Here is an 18,604-nt window from a genome sequence, read left to right on the forward strand (position 1 = left end):
TTCTCATTTACAACTGCGACCTGGCCAAGATAAAGCATAGCAGTGTGAATAGACAACACAGAGTTACACATGGAGTAAACAATAACAAGTCAATAACACAGTAGAAGAAAAAAAATGTCTATATACATTGTGTGCAAAAGGCATGAGGAGGTAGGTGAATAATTACAATTTAGCAGATTAACACTGGAGGGATAAATGTTCAGATGGTCATGTGCAGGTAGATATACTGGTGTGCAAAAGAGCAGAAAAGTAAATAAATAAAAACAGTATGGGGATGAGGTAGGTAAATTGGGTGGGCTATTTACCGATGGACTATGTACAGCTGCAGCGATCGGTGAGCTGCTCAGATAGCCGATGTTTAAAGTTGGTGAGGGAGATAAGAGTCTCCAACTTCAACGATTTTTGCAATTCGTTCCAGTCACAGGCAGCAGAGAACTGGAAGGAAAGGCGGCTAAATGAGGTGTTGGCTTTAGGGATGATCAGTGAGATACACCTGCTGGAGCGCGTGCTACGGGTGGGTGTTGCCATCGTGACCAGTGAACTGAGATAAGGCCGAGCTTTACCTAGCATGGACTTGTAGATGGGTGGGTCTGGCGACTAATATGTAGCGAGGGCCAGCCGACTAGAGCATACAGGTCGCAGTGGTGGGTGGTATAAGGTGCTTTAGTAACAAAGCGGATGGCACTGTGATAAACTGCATCCAGTTTACTGAGTAGAGTATTGGAAGCTATTTTGTAGATGACATCGCCGAAGTCGAGAATCTGTAGGATAGTCAGTTTTACTAAGTTTGGCGGCGTGAGTGAAGGAGGCTTTGTTTGCGAAATAGAAAGCCAATTCTAGATTTGATTTTGAATTGGAGATGTTTGATATGAGTCTGGGAGGAGAGTTTACAGTCTAGCCAGACACCTAGGTACTTATAGATGTCCACATATTCTAGGTTGGAACCATCCAGGGTGGTGATGCTAGTCGGGCGTGCGGGTGCAGGCAGCGAAATGTTGAAAAGCATGCATTTGGTTTTACTAGCGTTTAAGAGCAGTTTGAGGCCACGGAAGGAGTGTTGTATGGCATTGAAGCTCGTTTGGAGGTTAGATAGCAGTGTCCAAGGAAGGGCCAGAAGTATACAGAATGGTGTCGTCTGCGTAGAGGTGGATCAGGGAATCGCCCGCAGCAAGAGCAACATCATTGATATATACAGAGAAAATGGTCGGCCCGAGAATTTAACCCTGTGGCACCCCCATAGAGACTGCCAGAGGACCGGACAACATGCCCTCCGATTTGACACACTGAACTCTGTCTGCAAAGTAGTTGGAGAACCAGGCAAGGCAGTCATTAGAAAAACCGAGGCTACTGAGTCTGCCAATAACAATATGTTGATTGACAGAGTCGAAAGCCTTGGCCAGGTCGATGAAGACGGCTGCACAGTACTGTCTTTTATCAATGGCGGTTATGATATATCGTTTAGTACCTTTTGCGTGGCTGAGGTGTACCCGTGACCGGCTCGGAAACTAGATAGCACAGCGGAGAAGGTACGGTGGGATTCGAGATGGTCAGTGATCTGTTTGTTGACTTGGCTTTCGAAGACCTTAGATAGGCAGGGCAGGATGGATATAGGTCTGTAACAGTTTGGGTCCAGGGTGTCTCCCCCTTTGAAGAGGGGGATGACCGCGGCAGCTTTCCAGTCCTTGGGGATCTCAGACGATATGAGAGGTTGAACAGGCTGGTAATAGGGGTTGCGACAATGGCGGCGGATGGTTTCAGAAATAGAGGGTCCAGATTGTCAAGACCAGCTGATTTGTACAGGTCCAGGTTTTGCAGCTCTTTCAGAACATCTGCTATCTGGATTTGGGTAAAGGAGACGCTGGGGAGGCTTGAGCGAGTAGCTGCGGGGGGGGGGGGGGGTGGAGCTGTTGGCCGAGGTTGGAGTAGCCAGGAGGAAGGCATGGCCAGCCGTTGAGAAATGCTTGTTGAAGTTTTCGATTATCATGGATTTATCGGTGGTGACCGTGTTACCTAGCCTCAGTGCAGTGGGCAGCTGGGAGGAGAATTTCTGCTTGAAAATGCTGGCCTTTGCTTTCCTGACTGACTGCGTGTATTGGTTCCTGACTTCCCTGAACAGTTGCATATCACGGGGACTATTCGATGCTATTGCAGTCCGCCACAATGTTTTTGTGCTGGTCGAGGGCAGTCAGGTCTGGAGTGAACCAGGGGCTATATCTGTTCTTAGTTCTGCATTTTTTGAACGGAGCATGCTTATCTAAAATGGTGAGGAAGTTACTTTTAAAGAATGACCAGGCATCCTCAACTGACGGGATGAGGTCAATATCCTTCCAGGATACCCGGGCCAGGTTGATTTGAAAGGCCTGCTCGCAGAAGTGTTTTAGGGAGTGTTTGACAGTGATTATGGGTGGTCGTTTGACTGCGAACCCGTAGCGGATACAGGCAGTGATCGCTGAGATCCTGATTGAAGACAACGGAGGTGTATTTGGAGGGCCAGTTGGTCAGGATAACGTCTATGAGGGTGCCCTTGCTTACAGATTTAGGGTTGTACCTGATGGGTTCCTTGATGATTTGTATGAGATTGAGAGCATCTAGCTTAGATTGTAGGACTGCCGGGGCATATCCCAGTTTAGGTCACCTAACAGAACAAACTCTGAAGCTAGATGGGGGGCGATCAATTCACAAATGGTGTCCAGGGCACAGCTGGGAGCTGAGGGGGTCGGTAGCAGGCGGCAACAGTGAGAGACTTATTTCTGGAGAGATTCATTTTTGTAAATTAGAAGTTCGAACTGTTTGGGTATGGACCTGGAAAGTATGACATTACTTTGCAGGCTATCTCTGCAGTAGACTGCAACTCCTCCCCCTTTGGCAGTTCTATCTTGGCGGAAAATGTTATAGTTGGGTATTGAAATCTCAGAATTTTTGGTGGCTTTCCTAAGCCAGGATTCAGACACAGCAAGGACATCAGGGTTGGCAGAGTGTGCTAAAGCAGTGAGTAAAACAAACTTAGGGAGGAGGCTTCTGATGTTGACATGCATGAAACCAAGGCTTTTTCAATCACAGAAGTCAACAAATGAGGGTGCCTGGGGACATGCAGGGCCTGGGTTTACCTCCACATCACCCGCGGAACAGAGGAGGAGTAGAATGAGGGTGCGGCTAAAGGCTATCAAAACTGGTCACCTAGAGCGTTGGGGACAAAGAATTAAAGGAGCAGATTTCTGGGAGTGGTAGAATATATTCAGGGCATAATGCGCAGACGGGTATGGTGGGGTGCGGGTACAGCGGAGGTAAGCCCAGGCACTGGGTGATGATAAGAAAGGTTGTATCTCTGGACATGCTGGTTGTAATGGGTGAGGTCACCGCATGTGTGGGAGGTGGGACAAAGGAGGTATCAGAGGTATGAAGAGTGGAACTAGGGGGTCCATTGTAAACTAAAACAATGATAACTAACCTGAACAAAAGTATACAAGGCATATTGACATTTGAGAGAGACATAAAGTAATCACAGGTGTTGATTGGGAGAGCTAGCTAAAAGAACAGGTGAGACAACAACAGCTAATCAGCTAACACAACAACAGCAGGTAAAATGGCGATGACTAGGCAGAGAGGGTTGGATGAACTACACAGAGCCTGAGTTCGCGGCTGGGGCCGACAGATAAAAAAATAAATAAACAGAATGGAGTACTGTGATTAATGGACAGTCCAGTAGGCATCAGCTATGTAGCCAAGTGATCATAGTGTCCAGGGGGCAGCAGTAGATGGAACAGGGAAGCACCACTACGCTAGCGACACGGCGTTTAAAGTTAGTAGCGTCTGCTCCGACGGAGGCCGGATGAAGGCACAGCGGATGGAGTATTCGTCGGCAGACCAGTCGTGGTGGTGCGGCGGGGCGCCGTGTCGACAGAATCCAAGCCAGATGGCGAAAGAGGTATTGTGGAATTTTGTTTGCTAGCCGGGAGATGTGCCTGGCTCACGGCTAAGTGGTGCTAGCTTCGTGGCAGTGGCGTTAGCCACTATATCCAATCGGTAGCAGCGGGGATCCGGTACCAAGGTCCAGAGTTTACAGCAAGGATCGGGTGGAGTTTTGGGCCCTAGCCATGTATGAGTGGGGTTCGGGTGAACAGCTGAGTAGGCTGAGTAGAGCTAGCTAGCTGTGAGCTAGCGAGCTGTGAGCTAGCTAGCTGTGAAGATCAGAAGTAGTGGTCGAGGGATTACTGCAGGAATCCGGCGTTGTTGTGGAGAGACAGTCCGATATTGGTAGACAAGCGAGTATTATCCAGGCTAAAAACAGGGCTGGTATCTGTGCAGAAGGTAAAAGCCGCTAGCAGTGGCTAACAATGACTAAATAGCTTGTAACTAATTAGCTGGTTAGCTTCTGGAAATGATTGAATGTGTTCTAAAATTAAAAATAATAGTGATTCCGTATCACATTGGGTGAGGCAGGTTACCGGAAGGTATAATCGAATAAAAATATCGAAAAGATTGAAAATAAATTGATATATACAAAAAATGCGAAAAAATACAAAAGTACACGAGAGGACAAAACAAACACGTCTTCACTGCTATGCCATCTTGGATTTCTATAAAGCACACGTTTTACAGAATTCTTATGTTCACTTATTCTCTATTTCAAGCTTCTGGATGTCTTGCCCATGTACATTCTATCACAAACAGCGTAGGATGTAAATCACAAAATTTGTTATGGCCTTTAACGCTATCTTTTTCCAGACCTAGGGTGTCGGAACGCTGAGGTGTTGTATTGGTGTTGCACTGAGCTCAATTGCCACAGGGGTAGTTTCCGCCTCAGGGGAGTAAGGAGGGTTTGTTTAGAACCCGTGTTGAGGCTGGCACGGACTAGTCAACTGTTAAAATTGGGTTCCCGTTTGTAGATGAATAAGGGGGATCCTTGAATTCCTGAATTCCAGTGCTGGGTCTGAGGTGAGCATATGCCAGTGAATGTAGAAATGCAAGTAACAAACAACTCAGAAGTTGTAACTTTCTTTTGTGTATCTTGGCGAGGTTTAGAGAGCACAATTTGGTATGCCTCTTCCAAACACGGAGTGGAGTAACCCCTGTCCAGAAAACGTTGTTTCATGTTGACAGCTTTATCAATATAGTCCTCTGTTGAATGACACACGTTTGAGCCTATAGAACTGGCTCTTGGGCACTACGATGAGTGCTACTTGCTAGTGTCACGCCTTGGTCATTGTGTTTTGTGTTTTCGTTATATATTTGGTCAGGCCAGGGTGTGACAGGGGTTTATGTTATTGTATTTCGTATTGGGTTGTAGTATTTGGGATCGCGGCTGATTAGGGGTGTTGTATAGGCTTGGCTGCCTGAGGCGGTTCTCAATCAGCAGTCAGGTGATTCTCGTTGCCTCTGATTGGGAACCGTATTTAGGTAGCCTGAGTTTCGCTTTGTCTTTCGTGGGTGATTGTTCCTGTCTCTGTGTAGTTTCACCAGATAGGCTGTAATTAGGTTTCACGTTCCGTTTGTTGTTTTCGTATTTATTATAGTTATTTCATGTATCGTCACTTTTTTCATTAAAGACATGAGTAACCACCACGCTGCATTTCGGTCCTCTCTTTCGACAAACGAAGAACGCCGTTACAGCTAGGAGAAATGTGTTTGTCAGTCTCTTTCTGATATAGAGTGGTGATAAGTTCCCCATTAGCAACCTCGATCCACATGTCCAAGAAATTGACCAGCTTATGGTCATATTCAATAGAGACTTCAGGTCAGTGTTCCTATTGTTCAAAACGGAAGTGAACTCATTGTCTTGTTCAGTGCCAATCCAAACAGAGAATTTCAGCAATATACCTAAACCATTGGAGGATCTTGGAGAAGTAAGGGTTTCTGGTCTCATCACAGAAACATTTGCTCAAAATGGCTCACGTATAAATTAGCATAATTAGGGGCGAAGGTGGAGCCCATAGCAACTCCACTAACAAAGGTTAAAGTAGTTGAGCTTGTGAACTAGAGAAGCCAGTTCACAGAAGAATTCACTAGGTGGTGACATTTCTCCGTGACGGTCCTGTTGGTAATATCCCAGTGCATCTAGGGCTTTTTCATAACAGATTCATGGAGAGGATCTCTAGATCAAATGTAGCCAATAAGTTGCCAGGGAGATTAGACAGTTCTGATATTTTGTTAATCACATCTATAGAATCTTTGATGAATGCTGGGAGTTTTTGCACTATAGGCTTAATGAAGGAATCAACAAAGTTGGAGAGTGGCTCCAGAAGAGAGTCAATACTGGCAATTTTGGGTCTGCCCTTAGGTTTGTATAAGCTCTTATGGATCTTAGGTAGCATATAGAAAACAGGTATGACAAGGATTTTGCAATGAAGGTAGTCAAATTCATGTTTAGAGATCCAGTTCTGATCGACAGCAATTGTCAGATAGTTGGTTATCTTTGGAAGTCCGATGCCGGGTCCGTTCTGAATTTCCTATAGAAAAATATTCATCAGGCTGGTGATAATCTTCTGCCTTATAGTGTGAATGACTATGGCCCCTCCCTTATCGGCAGGTTTAATGACAATCCAAGTTCCTGAATAGCTAGTCTTTCCTCTCGGCTCACATTCTTTGGGGAATAAGTCAGTTTGGAATGAAAAATGTAAAACATTCTGTTCCACACTTGTTCCACAAGTGAATGGAAGGATTTGATACTTGAGGCATAAATATACTCTTGGGTTTGTACAGAGAGATATTGGCCCTTTGTGCATCATTGGAGTCATTAGACTTGCCAAATATATGCCTAAGTTACATTTTTCAAAAAAAGCTAAAAAAGTGATCTTTATTTCAAAAGAGTTGGTTTCATGTGGGGACAAAAGGGAGGCCTTTGCTTAAAGCAGACACCTGATGTGTAGTAAGTACCTTATAAGATCAGTTGATTACAGCGTCCTCGCTAGGTGAGGGGTGTACCAGCTAAATTGCAGTGGTCTGAAGGGACAGGTCCATTCCGTTACTTATTTCTATGCTTGAAATGACATCCACACTTTATTCAAGAGCATGTTGTCCCAACCGATGGCGGGCACAACACAACAGCTTCAGATGTGAAATAGGGTCTAAGCTACCACATATGCGAATGACAATCTGAGTTGACACGTTTTTAGATAATTGATATTAAAGGTTTAAAAATGTTTTATTTTTTATAATGATATAATCAAATAGTTTGACAACACTGTAAGCTTTTAAATGATGTCAAACTCAACCGTTTATCTTTTTCAGTAATAAGACGTTGTCTCGTAAAGTATGCAAAATGGGTGAACTTTGAGGACCTTTATCTCCTAAATGTTTTTGCATTCAGGTCAGAAAAGTCCCTTTCTGACCACCTCTTCCATGGGCAAACATGTAAGGAAAGTTTTGCTTAAATCAAAAGGGATGCTGTCAATAACAACAAAAAAATCTAATCCGTTCAAATGGATTTACCCTGCTGCTAAATGAGGAAGTGTGTTCTATAAGTTTCTGTCTCTCATTCTCTGTCAGAGGAGTGTTCCGTTTGCAGTGATCGGCAGTAACATGGTGGTGGATGTTAATGGTCGGCGGATCCGCGCCCGTCTCTACCCCTGGGGAGTGGTGGAAGGTGCAGATTAAATACAGACACACACACGAACATGCACACTCACACACCTTGTAAGTGAACTTGAGATAAATGTACTGTACACTCCATTTAAGTTTATTGCAGTTCACTGTTGTCTTGTTGTGCTGTCAGTGGAGAACCCATATCACAGTGACTTTGTCCACTTGAGGAACATGTTGGTGAGGACTCATATGCAGGACCTGAAGGACATGACCCATGACACACACTACGAGAGTTACAGAGCACAGTGGCTGTGCAAGAGCCAACGCACTGATGTGGTAGGGAGACACGCGAAAGAGATTTATCCTTGTGCTTATGATTTTGGTCTATTTTTTTGTTGATTGATGAAATAATATTGATTGTATTAAATAAGTTATTAATTGAATCGAATAATACTTTATTGCCAATTAATATGTAAAATCTCCATTAACTTCATTCTCTTTTAGGATTATGACTTCTGCCACACAATCTAATCCAGGAGGCCTTTAGTGTTAAACAAAAGATGATACACTGCTTTCACTATTGCTGGAATAAAGTCACAAGCTAAATGTACTATCGGTTTCCCTTTTTGATACTGTGTGTACAGTATACTGTGTCAGTTTAGTTCATTTTCAATCTTTCTCGTTCTATTGTGCTAGATGACAAGACAAAATGCTTTAGACTTCAGTGAGGAATGCTTTACTTAAGAGAACAAGGAGCATATCAAACACACAGTGGGTACTGACAAGTATTTTTCTCTGCTCATACAGGAGTAATAAAGGCCTAGTTAAAAAACTTTTTTTTACTAACTTTACATACATTACCGGTCAAAAGTTTTAGAACACCTACTCATTCAAGTTATTATTATTTTTTTTTACATTCTACATTGTAGAATAATAGTGAAGACATCAAAACTATGAAATAACACATGTAATCATGTCGTAACCAATAGTGTTAAACAAATCAAAAATATTTTATATTTAAGATTCTTCAAAGTAGCCACCCTTTGCCTTGATGACATCTTTGCACACTCTTGGCATTCTCTCAACCAGCTTCATGAGGTAGTCATCTGGAATGCATTTCAATTAATTTGGGGTATTTCTTTCCTTAATGCGTTTGAGCCAATTAGTTGTGTTGTAACAAGGTAAGGGTGGTATACAGATAGCCCTATTTGGTAAAAGACCATGTCCATATTATGGCAAAACATTACTTTAAGACATTAAAGATCAAGTTAATACGAAATAAGCCGGATGCATGTTATGAGAGAGAGCCTTTATTATGCTGAAATGTTAGCATAGGGTACTTGGCTGGCTTGACTTCATCTCATGCACAGCTTGACATTATGGCCGTTTTTATTTTTCTCCACAATTTGAGGCATTGGGAGATATTCACGTCATTGTGCAATATACCGTAGATGGTGTTCTCGGTAGTTTACCTATATTGCAGAGAAATCTGAGTTCTCTAAGGCAGACAGAAAAAACAATCGTACCTCCTTGACATAACGTTATTCCGTCTTGAGCAACTGGACGGACATGGGACATTTCATGGATACTAACTAATGCATCTTAAATGTATCAGAACGGGTTATGTGGTGACCCAAAACAAAGTCATACATTTACTTCTAGACCCCATGGACTGCATTGGGCAGAAGTCTCTGGGAAGGAGATCAGCTAGCTACCTTACCTTCACCACTAAGAGGACATAGAGGAACGGTTTAGGTAAGTGTCCTTTTTGTCTTGTAATTTCATATTTGGACGGTGAAACAATTAGCTAGCATGATTATATATTCTCTAGCACAACCAACTAGTTAGCAAGCTTTATCTGAATGATGCACTGAAATTAACTACTCTCGAGGGGATCACTATTGTAGCTAGCTATGGCTATTCTCAAGAACAAGCAATACCCTATCTGAGAAGCGTGTCCGACTGACTGATGGAGCATATTCAATGAACCTTTAGTCATAATTTTGATGTTCCCAGATGTACTTTATTGTTAAGATTGGGGGGAGACCAACGCGGATTTTAGCTAGCGACCGTTAGCATTGCTAGCTATGTTTTTGACTAACTTTGCTAGCTGATGGCAAAGTTGTTTCCTTCTAAAGATAGCAATGTCTTATTTCCAGACCATTTAGACAAAAGTCGTTTGCCTCTATCACGACTTTTGGGCACCACCATGGCGCTGCTGGCAGAGGGCAGTTTAAGTACATTCATAACAATGCTGGAGTTTGTTTTGCATGGCCCGGTGCCCCAGGTGAGCAGAGTTAGCTTGACAGCGGTGCAACCTATGAATAAATCAAATCCATTTTTATTGGTCACATGCCTAATACACACAAATCTAAGTAAAGGGATGGAATAAGAATATGTACATATAAATATATGGATGAGTGGCGTAGGCAAGATGCAATAGATGGTATAGAATACAGTATACACATATGAGATGAGTAATGCAAGATATGTAAACATTATTAAAGTGACTAGTGCTCAATTTATGGAAGTGGCCAATGATTTAGAGTATGTAGGCATCAACCTTTGTGTCAGTGATGGCTGTTTACCAGTCCGATGGCCTTGAGATAGAAGCTGTTTTTCAGTCTCTCAGGCCCAGCTTTGATATGCACCTGTACTGACCTCGCCTTCTGGATGGTAGCAGGATGAACAGGCAGTGGCTAGGGTGGTTGTTGTCCTTGATGATCTTTTTGGCCCATTACCGTGACATCGGGTGGTGTAGGTGTCCTGGAGGGCAGGTAGTTTGCCCCCGGTGATGCGTTGGGCAGACCGCACCACCCTCTGGAGAGCCTTGCAGTTGTGGGTGGTGCAGTTGCCATACCATGCGGTGATACAGCCCGATAGGATGTTGTTAATTGTGCATCTGTAAAGGTCTGAGGGTTTTGGGTGACAAGCCAAATTTCTTCACCACACTCTGTATGGGTGGACCATTTCAGTTTGTCCGTGATGTGTACGCCAAGGAACTTGAAGCTTTCCACCTTCACTGCGGTCTCGTCGATGTGGATAGGGGGGTGCTCCCTCTGCTGTTTCCTGAAGTCCACGATCATCATCTTTTGTTGACATTGAGTGAGAGGTTGTTTTCCTGACACCACACTCTGAGTGCCCTCACCTCCTCCCTGTAGGTTTTCTCGTTGTTGTTGGTAATCAAGCCCACTACTGCTGTGTCGTCTGCAAACTTGATGATTGAGTTGGAGGTGTGTATGGCCATGCAGTGGCTGAGCATGCAAACGTGTGGGGCCCCAGTGTTGAGGATCAGCGAAGTGGAGATGTTTCCTACCTTCACCACCTAGGGGTGGCCCGTCAAAGTCCAGGACCCAATTGCACAGGGCGTGGTTGAGACCCAGGGCCTCAAGCTTAATGATGAGCTTGGAGGGTACTATGGTGTTGAATGCTGAGCTACAGTCAATGAACAGCATTCTTACATTGGTATCCCTTTTGTCCAGATGGGATAGGTCAGTGTGATGGCGATTGCATTGTCTGTGGACCTATTGGGGCGGTATGCAAATTGAAGTGGGTCTAGGGTGGCAGGTAAAGTGGAGGTGATATGATCCTTGACTAGTCTCTCAAAGCACTTCATGATGACAAGTGAGTAGTAATTTACTTCAGTTCTTTGCCTTTTTGGGTACAGGAACAATGGTGGCCATCTTGAAGCATGTATGGACAGCAGACTGAGATAGGGAGCGATTGAATATGTCCGTAAACACACCAGCCAGCTGGTCTGCGCATGCTCTGAGAATGCGGCTAGGGATGCCGTCTGGGCCGATAGCCTTGCGAGGGATAACGCGTTTAAATGACTTACTCACATCAGCCACAGAGAAGGAGAGGTGTGGCCCGCAGTCCTTGGTAGTATGCCGTGTTGGTGGCACTGTATTATCCTCAAAGCGAGCAAAGAAGGTGTTTAGTTTGACTGGAAGCAAGACGTCGGTGTTCGTGACGTGGTTAGTTTTCTTTTTATAGTCCGTAATTGCCTGTAGACCCTGCCACATACGTCTCGTCTCTGAGCTGTTGAATTGCGACTCCTTTGTCCCTATACCGACATTTCGCTTGTTTGATTGCCTTGCGGAGGGAATAAACTACATGGTTTATATTCAGCTATATTCCCAGTCATCTTTCCGTGGTTAAATGCAGTGTTTTGCGCGAATGCCGCCATCTATCTGGTTAGAGTAGGTTTTAATAGTTTTAATAATACAACATCTCCAATGCACTTCCTTATAAACTCACTCACCAAATCAGCGTATAAATCAATGTTATTCTCTGAGGCTGCCAGGATCACATTGTATGATTTTTAAGTAATTAATTTGCATTTTATTGCCTGACATAAGTATTTGATACATAAGATACGGCGTCTTCAGTCTCTGTCACATGTGCTCAGTGTGAACCTGCTTTCATCTGTGAAGAGCACAGGGCGCCAGTGGTGAATTTGCCAATCTTGGTGTTCTCTGGCAAATGCCAAACGTCCTGCACGGTGTTGGGCTGTAAGCACAACCCCCACCTGTGGACGTCGGGCCCTCATACCACCCTCATGGAGTCTGTTTCTGACTGTTTGAGAAGACACATGCGCATTTGTGGCCTGCTGGAGGTCATTTTGCAGGGCTCTGGCAGTGCTCCTCCTGCTCCTCCTTGCACAAAGGCGGAGGTAGCGGTCCTGCTGCTGGGTTGTTGACCTCCTACGGCCTCCTCCACGTCTCCCAATGTTACTGGCCTGTCTCCTGGTAGCGCCTCCATGCTCTGGACACTAAGCTGACAGACACAGCAAACCTTCTTGCCACAGCTCGCATTGATGTGTCATCCTGGATGAGCTGCACTACCTGAGCCACTTGTGTAGGTTGTAGACTCCGTCTCATGCTACCACTAGAGTGAAAGCACCGCCAGCATTCAAAAGTGACCAAAACATCAGCCAGGAAGCATAGGAACTGAGAAGTGGTCTGTGGTCACCACCTGCAGAACCACTCCTTTATTGGGGGTGTCTTGCTAATTGCCTATAATTTCCACCTGTTGTCTATTCCATTTGCACAACAGCATGTGAAATGTATTGTCAATCAGTGTTGCTTCCTAAGTGGACAGTTTGATTTCACAGAAGTGTGATTGACTTGGAGTTACATTGTTGTTTAAGTGTTCCCTTAATTTTTTTGAGCAGTGTAAATTACTGATAGTGTCACAAGCAAAGCACCCCCACACCATCACACATTCTCCTGCATAGTTCACGATGGGAAACCACACATGCGGAGATCATCCGTTCACCTACTCTGCGTCTCACAAAGACACTGGTTGGAACCAAAAATCTCAAATTTGGACTTAACAGGCCAAAGGACAGATTTCCACCGGTCTATTGTCCATTGCTCCTGTTTCTTGGCCCAAGCAAGTCTCTTATTCTTATTGCTGTCCTTTAGTAGTTGTTTCTTTGCAGAAATTCGACTATGAAGACCTGATTCACACAGTCTCCTCTGGACAGTTGATGTTGAGATGTCTGTTACTTGAACTCTGTGAAGCATTTATTTGGGCTGCAATTTCTGAGGATGGTAACTCTAATGAACTTATCCTCTGCAGCAAAGGTAACTCTGGGTTTTCCTTTCCTGTGGCGGTCCTCATGAGAGGCAGTTTCATCATAGCTCTTTAAGGTTTTTGCGACTGCACTTGAAGAAGTTATTGAAATGGTCCATATTGATTGTCCTTCATGTCCTAAAGTAATTATGTACTGTCATTTCCATTTGCTTATTTGAGCTGTTCTTGCCATAGTATGGACTTGGTCTTTTAGCAGATAGGGATCTTCTGTATACCACCCCTACCTTGTCACAACACAACTGATTGGCTTAAGAAGGAAAGAAATTCCACAAACTAACTTTTAACAAGGCACACCTGTTAATTGAAATGCATTCCAGGTGACTACCTCATGAAGCTGGTTGAGAGAATGCCAAGAGTGTGCAAAGCTGTCAAGGCAAAGGGTGGCTACTTTGAAGAATCTCAAATATATAATATACTTTGATTTGTTTAACACTTTTTCAGTTGCTACATGATTCCATAGGTGTTATTTCCTAGTTGAGGTCTTCACTACTATTCTACAATGTAGAAATAGTAAAAAATTAAATAAAATAAAAACTTGAATAAGTAGGTGTGTTTGGGGAAGGCCCTTTCCTGTTTCAGCATGACAATGCCCCTTCCTGTTTCAGCATGACAATGCCCCAGTGCACAAAGCGAGGTCCGTACAGAAATGGCTTGTCGAGATCGGTGTGGAAGAACTTGACTGGCCTGCACAGTCCTGACAGAGCCCCCATCGAACACACTTGGAATGAATTGGGGGGGGAGGACCAACTCCATATTAATGCCAATGATTTTAGAATTAGATGTTCGACAAGCAGGTGTCCACACACCTTTGGTAATGTAGATGAAGTTTACATTTTTTTTTACAGATTGACCAATGGTGTTTATATAAGTAGTGAAGTGAACATGTCCCAAAATTGGTACACCTTTATGTACTATGTACTATTATGAAATTCAGACTTAACCCCATCAGTCACGATAGCCTGAGTACTGTCAGTAAGAAACCATGAACAGGTGGCCGAGCTCAGGCCTATTCAGGACAACTTATTCATTAAAATAGCATGATCAACAATATCAAAAGCTTTTGACAGGTTCATAAACAAAGCAGCATATTTAATTTGTGTCTAAAGCATGGACAAGATCATTAACAACAAAAGTGTTTGCTTTAATGATTTGATTTTGTTTTGATAATAGTGCTATGCCCATGCATAAACTGTGATTGATTTACATTCAAAAATACCTTTCTCATACTTTTGGAATATGTCCTGATAACAATGTTAAGTAAAAAAAAAAAAATGTTATTCAGCCAACAATAATAGGCGCTGCACACTTAAGCAGACCAGGATCCAATTGGTCGGCCTCTAGATTTATTGTTGTCTATTGCTAGCAAAGCAGGACTTATTTTTCTATAAATAGCCTAAAAGAAAAGCTTTGACTATCATTTCGCTGATCATTCAGCAAGTTTACAAAGTAAATTCGTATTTACAATGGTGGCCTACACCAGCCAAATCCGGACGACGCTGGGCCAATTGTTTGGCGCCCTATGGGACTCCCAATCACGACCGGTTGTGATACAGCCTGGATTCGAACCAGAGTGCCTGTAGTGACACCTCAAGCACTGAGATGCAGTGCCTTAGACCGCTGTGCCATCGGGAGCCCGCTGGAGTAAAATTATTATTAAATGCATCAATGATGGCCAGTGTCTTAATTAATGTCTTGTGGCAGAGAGGAAGTAGAACCCTTCAGGGATTTGACAGTTTTCCAGAATTTAGCCGGGTTACCATTACATTCTGATAGTGGTTACATAAATCAGATTTATCTATTCTGATTTGTTTTACAAAATTATTCCTGAGTTGCTTAAAAAGCTTTTCAGTCTGGGCCTAAGCCTGTGTTCCTGGCCTTTACCAAAACATCTCTTTTATGAATAACTTCTGATAATTCTGTACCAGGCATTCAATCTACCTTTAATCCTTAATTCTTTGAAGGGTGCATGACTTTCCACAATAGTATTGAAGACATCTGCAAAGAGGCAGTAGTCTAAATCAGGTTCAGGGATAGCTGAAATACAATAAAGGTCACTAAAATAAAGATCACTGAAGTTTTTAATGTTCTTCTTTGTGATGACACAAGGCTAAGATTTTTGGTCACTAATGTCTTGGTTGAAGACACCAGTAGAAACATACAGTGGGGCAAAAAAGTATTTAGTCAGCCACCAATTGTGCAAGTTCTCCCACTTAAAAAGATGAGAGGCCTGTAATTTTCATCATAGGTACACTTCAACTATGACAGACAAAATGAGAAGAAAAAAAATCCAGAAAATCACATTGTAGGATTTATTTATTTGCAAATTATGGTGAGCCCCACTGCTTTGTAAGCCCCACTGTATTTCTCTGGTGTATTCATTAAATTAAGATCAATCAGAGTTGACTTTGAAGGATCTCTAGGGTTGGGCCATGTAGGCTTAGTCAGCAGCTGGGTTAGGTTAAGATCATTACACATGATCATTACACACAGTTTCCCATATCCGTTATGATACTTGTTTTGTCCAACTACTCGGCACACCCCTAATTGTCAGCTATACTCTGGTCATTATTTGAATTGGCCAACCAGCTAGCTAGCAACGAACCGAAACATTGTTTAGAAAATTGTTTGTAGTTGCCTGGTTTGCTAGGTTGACATTTACTGAATATGTTTTAAACGGATGGGTTTATTGGTGTTAATATTCTGGAGAGAAACGCACATAAATATATTTTTTTAAATCCATAGCTGATATGGCTGACATGCTTAAACAAATTTGGTTTCTACTGACAATTGAGATCTCCAAACTATGTCATAAGGGGGCGACGAGCGGATAAGAGGCAATCTGTAATTTCGATTAGGACATTAATGAGCGAGCTAGGATGGATGTAGTCAATATAACGATTTGTTCAGCACTTTTGAAATGTACAGCGACAGAATACATGGTCCTTTCTTACAGTATTCTCCCTGTACACCAAGTCAGAACCGTAGGATAAATAAAGGGGGCATATAAGCAGACAATGAAAGCTCTTACAATATTTGATTATTACATTTCTCTAAAACAGGCTATAGTCTACATGTGCACCACCAAGTCAGAGCAGTAGGCTAAATTATGAGAGGGAAAGGGACCTAATTATTAGGTTGAGGCACATGGGCTACAAACAGCTTACTACACAACATACACTTAGTATTATTATTTTCTTAGCTACAGTATACATATCTCCCTGGCATATTACATCATTTAAGCAGCAGCATACAATACATTTTTGGACTCACCTTGTTGTGCTGTGCTCACTTAAACATGAAGGTGGCGTGGCGGTCCTTTGTGGGCCAATTTTGTCAATGTCTGACATTCCCTAGATTTATGGTGCTTTCAAGACAACTGGGACCTCTTAAAAAAAATATATAAAAAAAGGTTGAATCATTGACGTCAGTGATCTTCAGGTCAGAGCTCTAGAAAAAGGCCTGAGTTCCCGACTTGGAATTCCGAGTTGGATGACCGTTCCCAGTCGGAGCTCGTTTTTTAAAAATAATTTCCCAGTTGTCTTGAACTCACTGAAGTCTGAGATTACCCAGTTCTGAGTTTCCAGTTGTTTTGAGTGCAGCAAAAGTCATGCTGGATTGACAGCATGTTCAATGTTGAATGTTTATCCTTTTAAGCTTGGAAGAGAGACCCTTAAACCCAGACTTGGGCCACGCACCCACTCCAATGAGTGATTACTTTGCAAGGCTTGCAGTGAGCCACTGATTCCTTCCAAACCACTCATTGTTGAATATGCGATTTCCAACTTGTTGTGTAATGGTTATGTCCAATGGCCGATGAGCACCGATACGTTTTATCTTCATACTTTCTCTTCATATGACAAGGAATGAAAATGATTTGCCAGTAGATTGTTGACTTGATTCATGATGATGACTGCTAGCTAAGATTTTGAAAGTATGATGTTGACATGATCAGTCCAATGAAAGCTACAGTAGATATAACCTGATTTTAAATCATATCTGGTGCCAATGACCTTGAGCATTCTTGGAGGGGCACTTCTAATGTAACTGGCAGCACCCAAGGGGCTTGGATTTTTTTGTTATAACTGTAGATTTTGCTGTGACGCAGTCCCTATGAGTGACAGAACACTGAGCCAATCACGGCGCAACTAGAGAACATTACCGACCCCTACACTCTGTATTTTCCGCTGGTTGCCCCACAACAGAGAGCACTGATCTAGGCTGAAACACCTGCATTTTAGAGCTCCCTTATTCAAGAAAGTAAAAAAGAGACCATGTTTGTATGCAGAGCCCCACCTGTTTTGAGCCCCACCTGCCCTGAATGACGGGTCGCCACTGCATAGGCCTATGCACTTGTGATTTGAAACAATCCACAGCAACAAAAAAAAAAAGAAAGGTAATGATCCTGTGTAGCTAAGTATTTTAAATGATTTCATTTAGACAGGAGTAATTATATAGTTTTGGAAAAACATACATTTGGTTTAGGGGAACAATGCAGTGCACCCGCCAACTTTTCTTTCTAATTTGCAAATGGCTGAAACCAGAGATCCATATATAATGGATACAAGGCGGTAATGCAGTCGACAAATTTAGGTCTGCATATTGTTTTTATCGAAACACATTGAGCATATTCAGGACAGATTTTTGAGAGATTGACCCGTCTCGCTTCGCCTCTTCCTCTCTGCTGAAACAACACCCCTGTCTTATGTAGTCAATGTATCTGATACTGTCTGGACAAAAAAGGTGACATGCCATACTCCTTTTGTCCCGACAGCATCAGATACATGGTCTACACATACGGAGACAGAGGGGCGCTGTTTCGCTCGCTCGGATGCTTTATGTGAGATTGATGCATCTTTCTGTTGGCGCGCCTCGTCAAATAAATGATCAATATTTTACATGGCCAGCCCATAACGCCTGCCCTGAATGTCCTGTGTTTCTGTTAACCATGGCAGCCAGCATTACAAGTAAAGAGATGTGCAGAAAGATAATCAGTGTCTGTGGATCCTTTCCCTTAATGTATTGTATTAATGTATTTTTAAAGAAACACCTTTATTTCAATCTCTAGTTCTGGTCACAAGATGTTCCAGAAAATTGCGGTAAACAGTGTCACACAGACAGAAAACTGAATGTTCTATTCTAAGCCAGGCCCATCTTTTTAAAGTAAACATGATTTAATTATCTTTCTATTTGAACATAATAAGTAGTACTGTCGTGAATATTGTGATCACAAGAACATCCTAACAATTGAGATAGAGTGTCACAGTCATGCAGAAAATTCTGTATGTGAGAACAATTAGTTTCCCTGGCTGACATTTAGCTGCTACTTAAAATACTATAAGAGTAAATTAATAGATGATATTCAATATAAAAATTGCATAGCTAACACAGACCCACCGGAGTGACCGGACCTTTGACAAAGTATCTGTGTGAAAAGGCATCCCATGGTTTTTGTCAACGAGCTCAATGTATTCCAAACATTGGT

General features: G+C 42.8%; 2 protein-coding genes across 2 annotated transcripts in view; both read left to right on the forward strand.

Annotated features, from left to right (window-relative positions):
- LOC109864664 (septin-5) overlaps positions 1-8,131 on the forward strand; it is a 32,022-nt gene extending 23,891 nt beyond the window's left edge. The window contains exons 9-11 of the mRNA XM_020452531.1: positions 7,486-7,582; positions 7,712-7,857; positions 8,026-8,131. Of these exons, the coding sequence (XP_020308120.1) occupies positions 7,486-7,582; positions 7,712-7,857; positions 8,026-8,052 (270 nt within the window). The 3' untranslated portion in view covers positions 8,053-8,131. The remainder of the gene's footprint in view (positions 1-7,485; positions 7,583-7,711; positions 7,858-8,025) is intronic.
- Positions 8,132-8,960: 829 nt separating this feature from the next.
- LOC109864431 (septin-5) overlaps positions 8,961-18,604 on the forward strand; it is a 28,425-nt gene continuing 18,781 nt past the window's right edge. Inside the window, exon 1 of the mRNA XM_031797335.1 lies at positions 8,961-9,276. The gene's annotated coding sequence lies outside the window, so the exon portion shown is untranslated. The remainder of the gene's footprint in view (positions 9,277-18,604) is intronic.

The sequence above is a fragment of the Oncorhynchus kisutch genome, linkage group LG19 (assembly GCF_002021735.2).
Source record: "Oncorhynchus kisutch isolate 150728-3 linkage group LG19, Okis_V2, whole genome shotgun sequence".
Classification (NCBI taxonomy): Eukaryota; Metazoa; Chordata; class Actinopteri; order Salmoniformes; family Salmonidae; genus Oncorhynchus; species Oncorhynchus kisutch.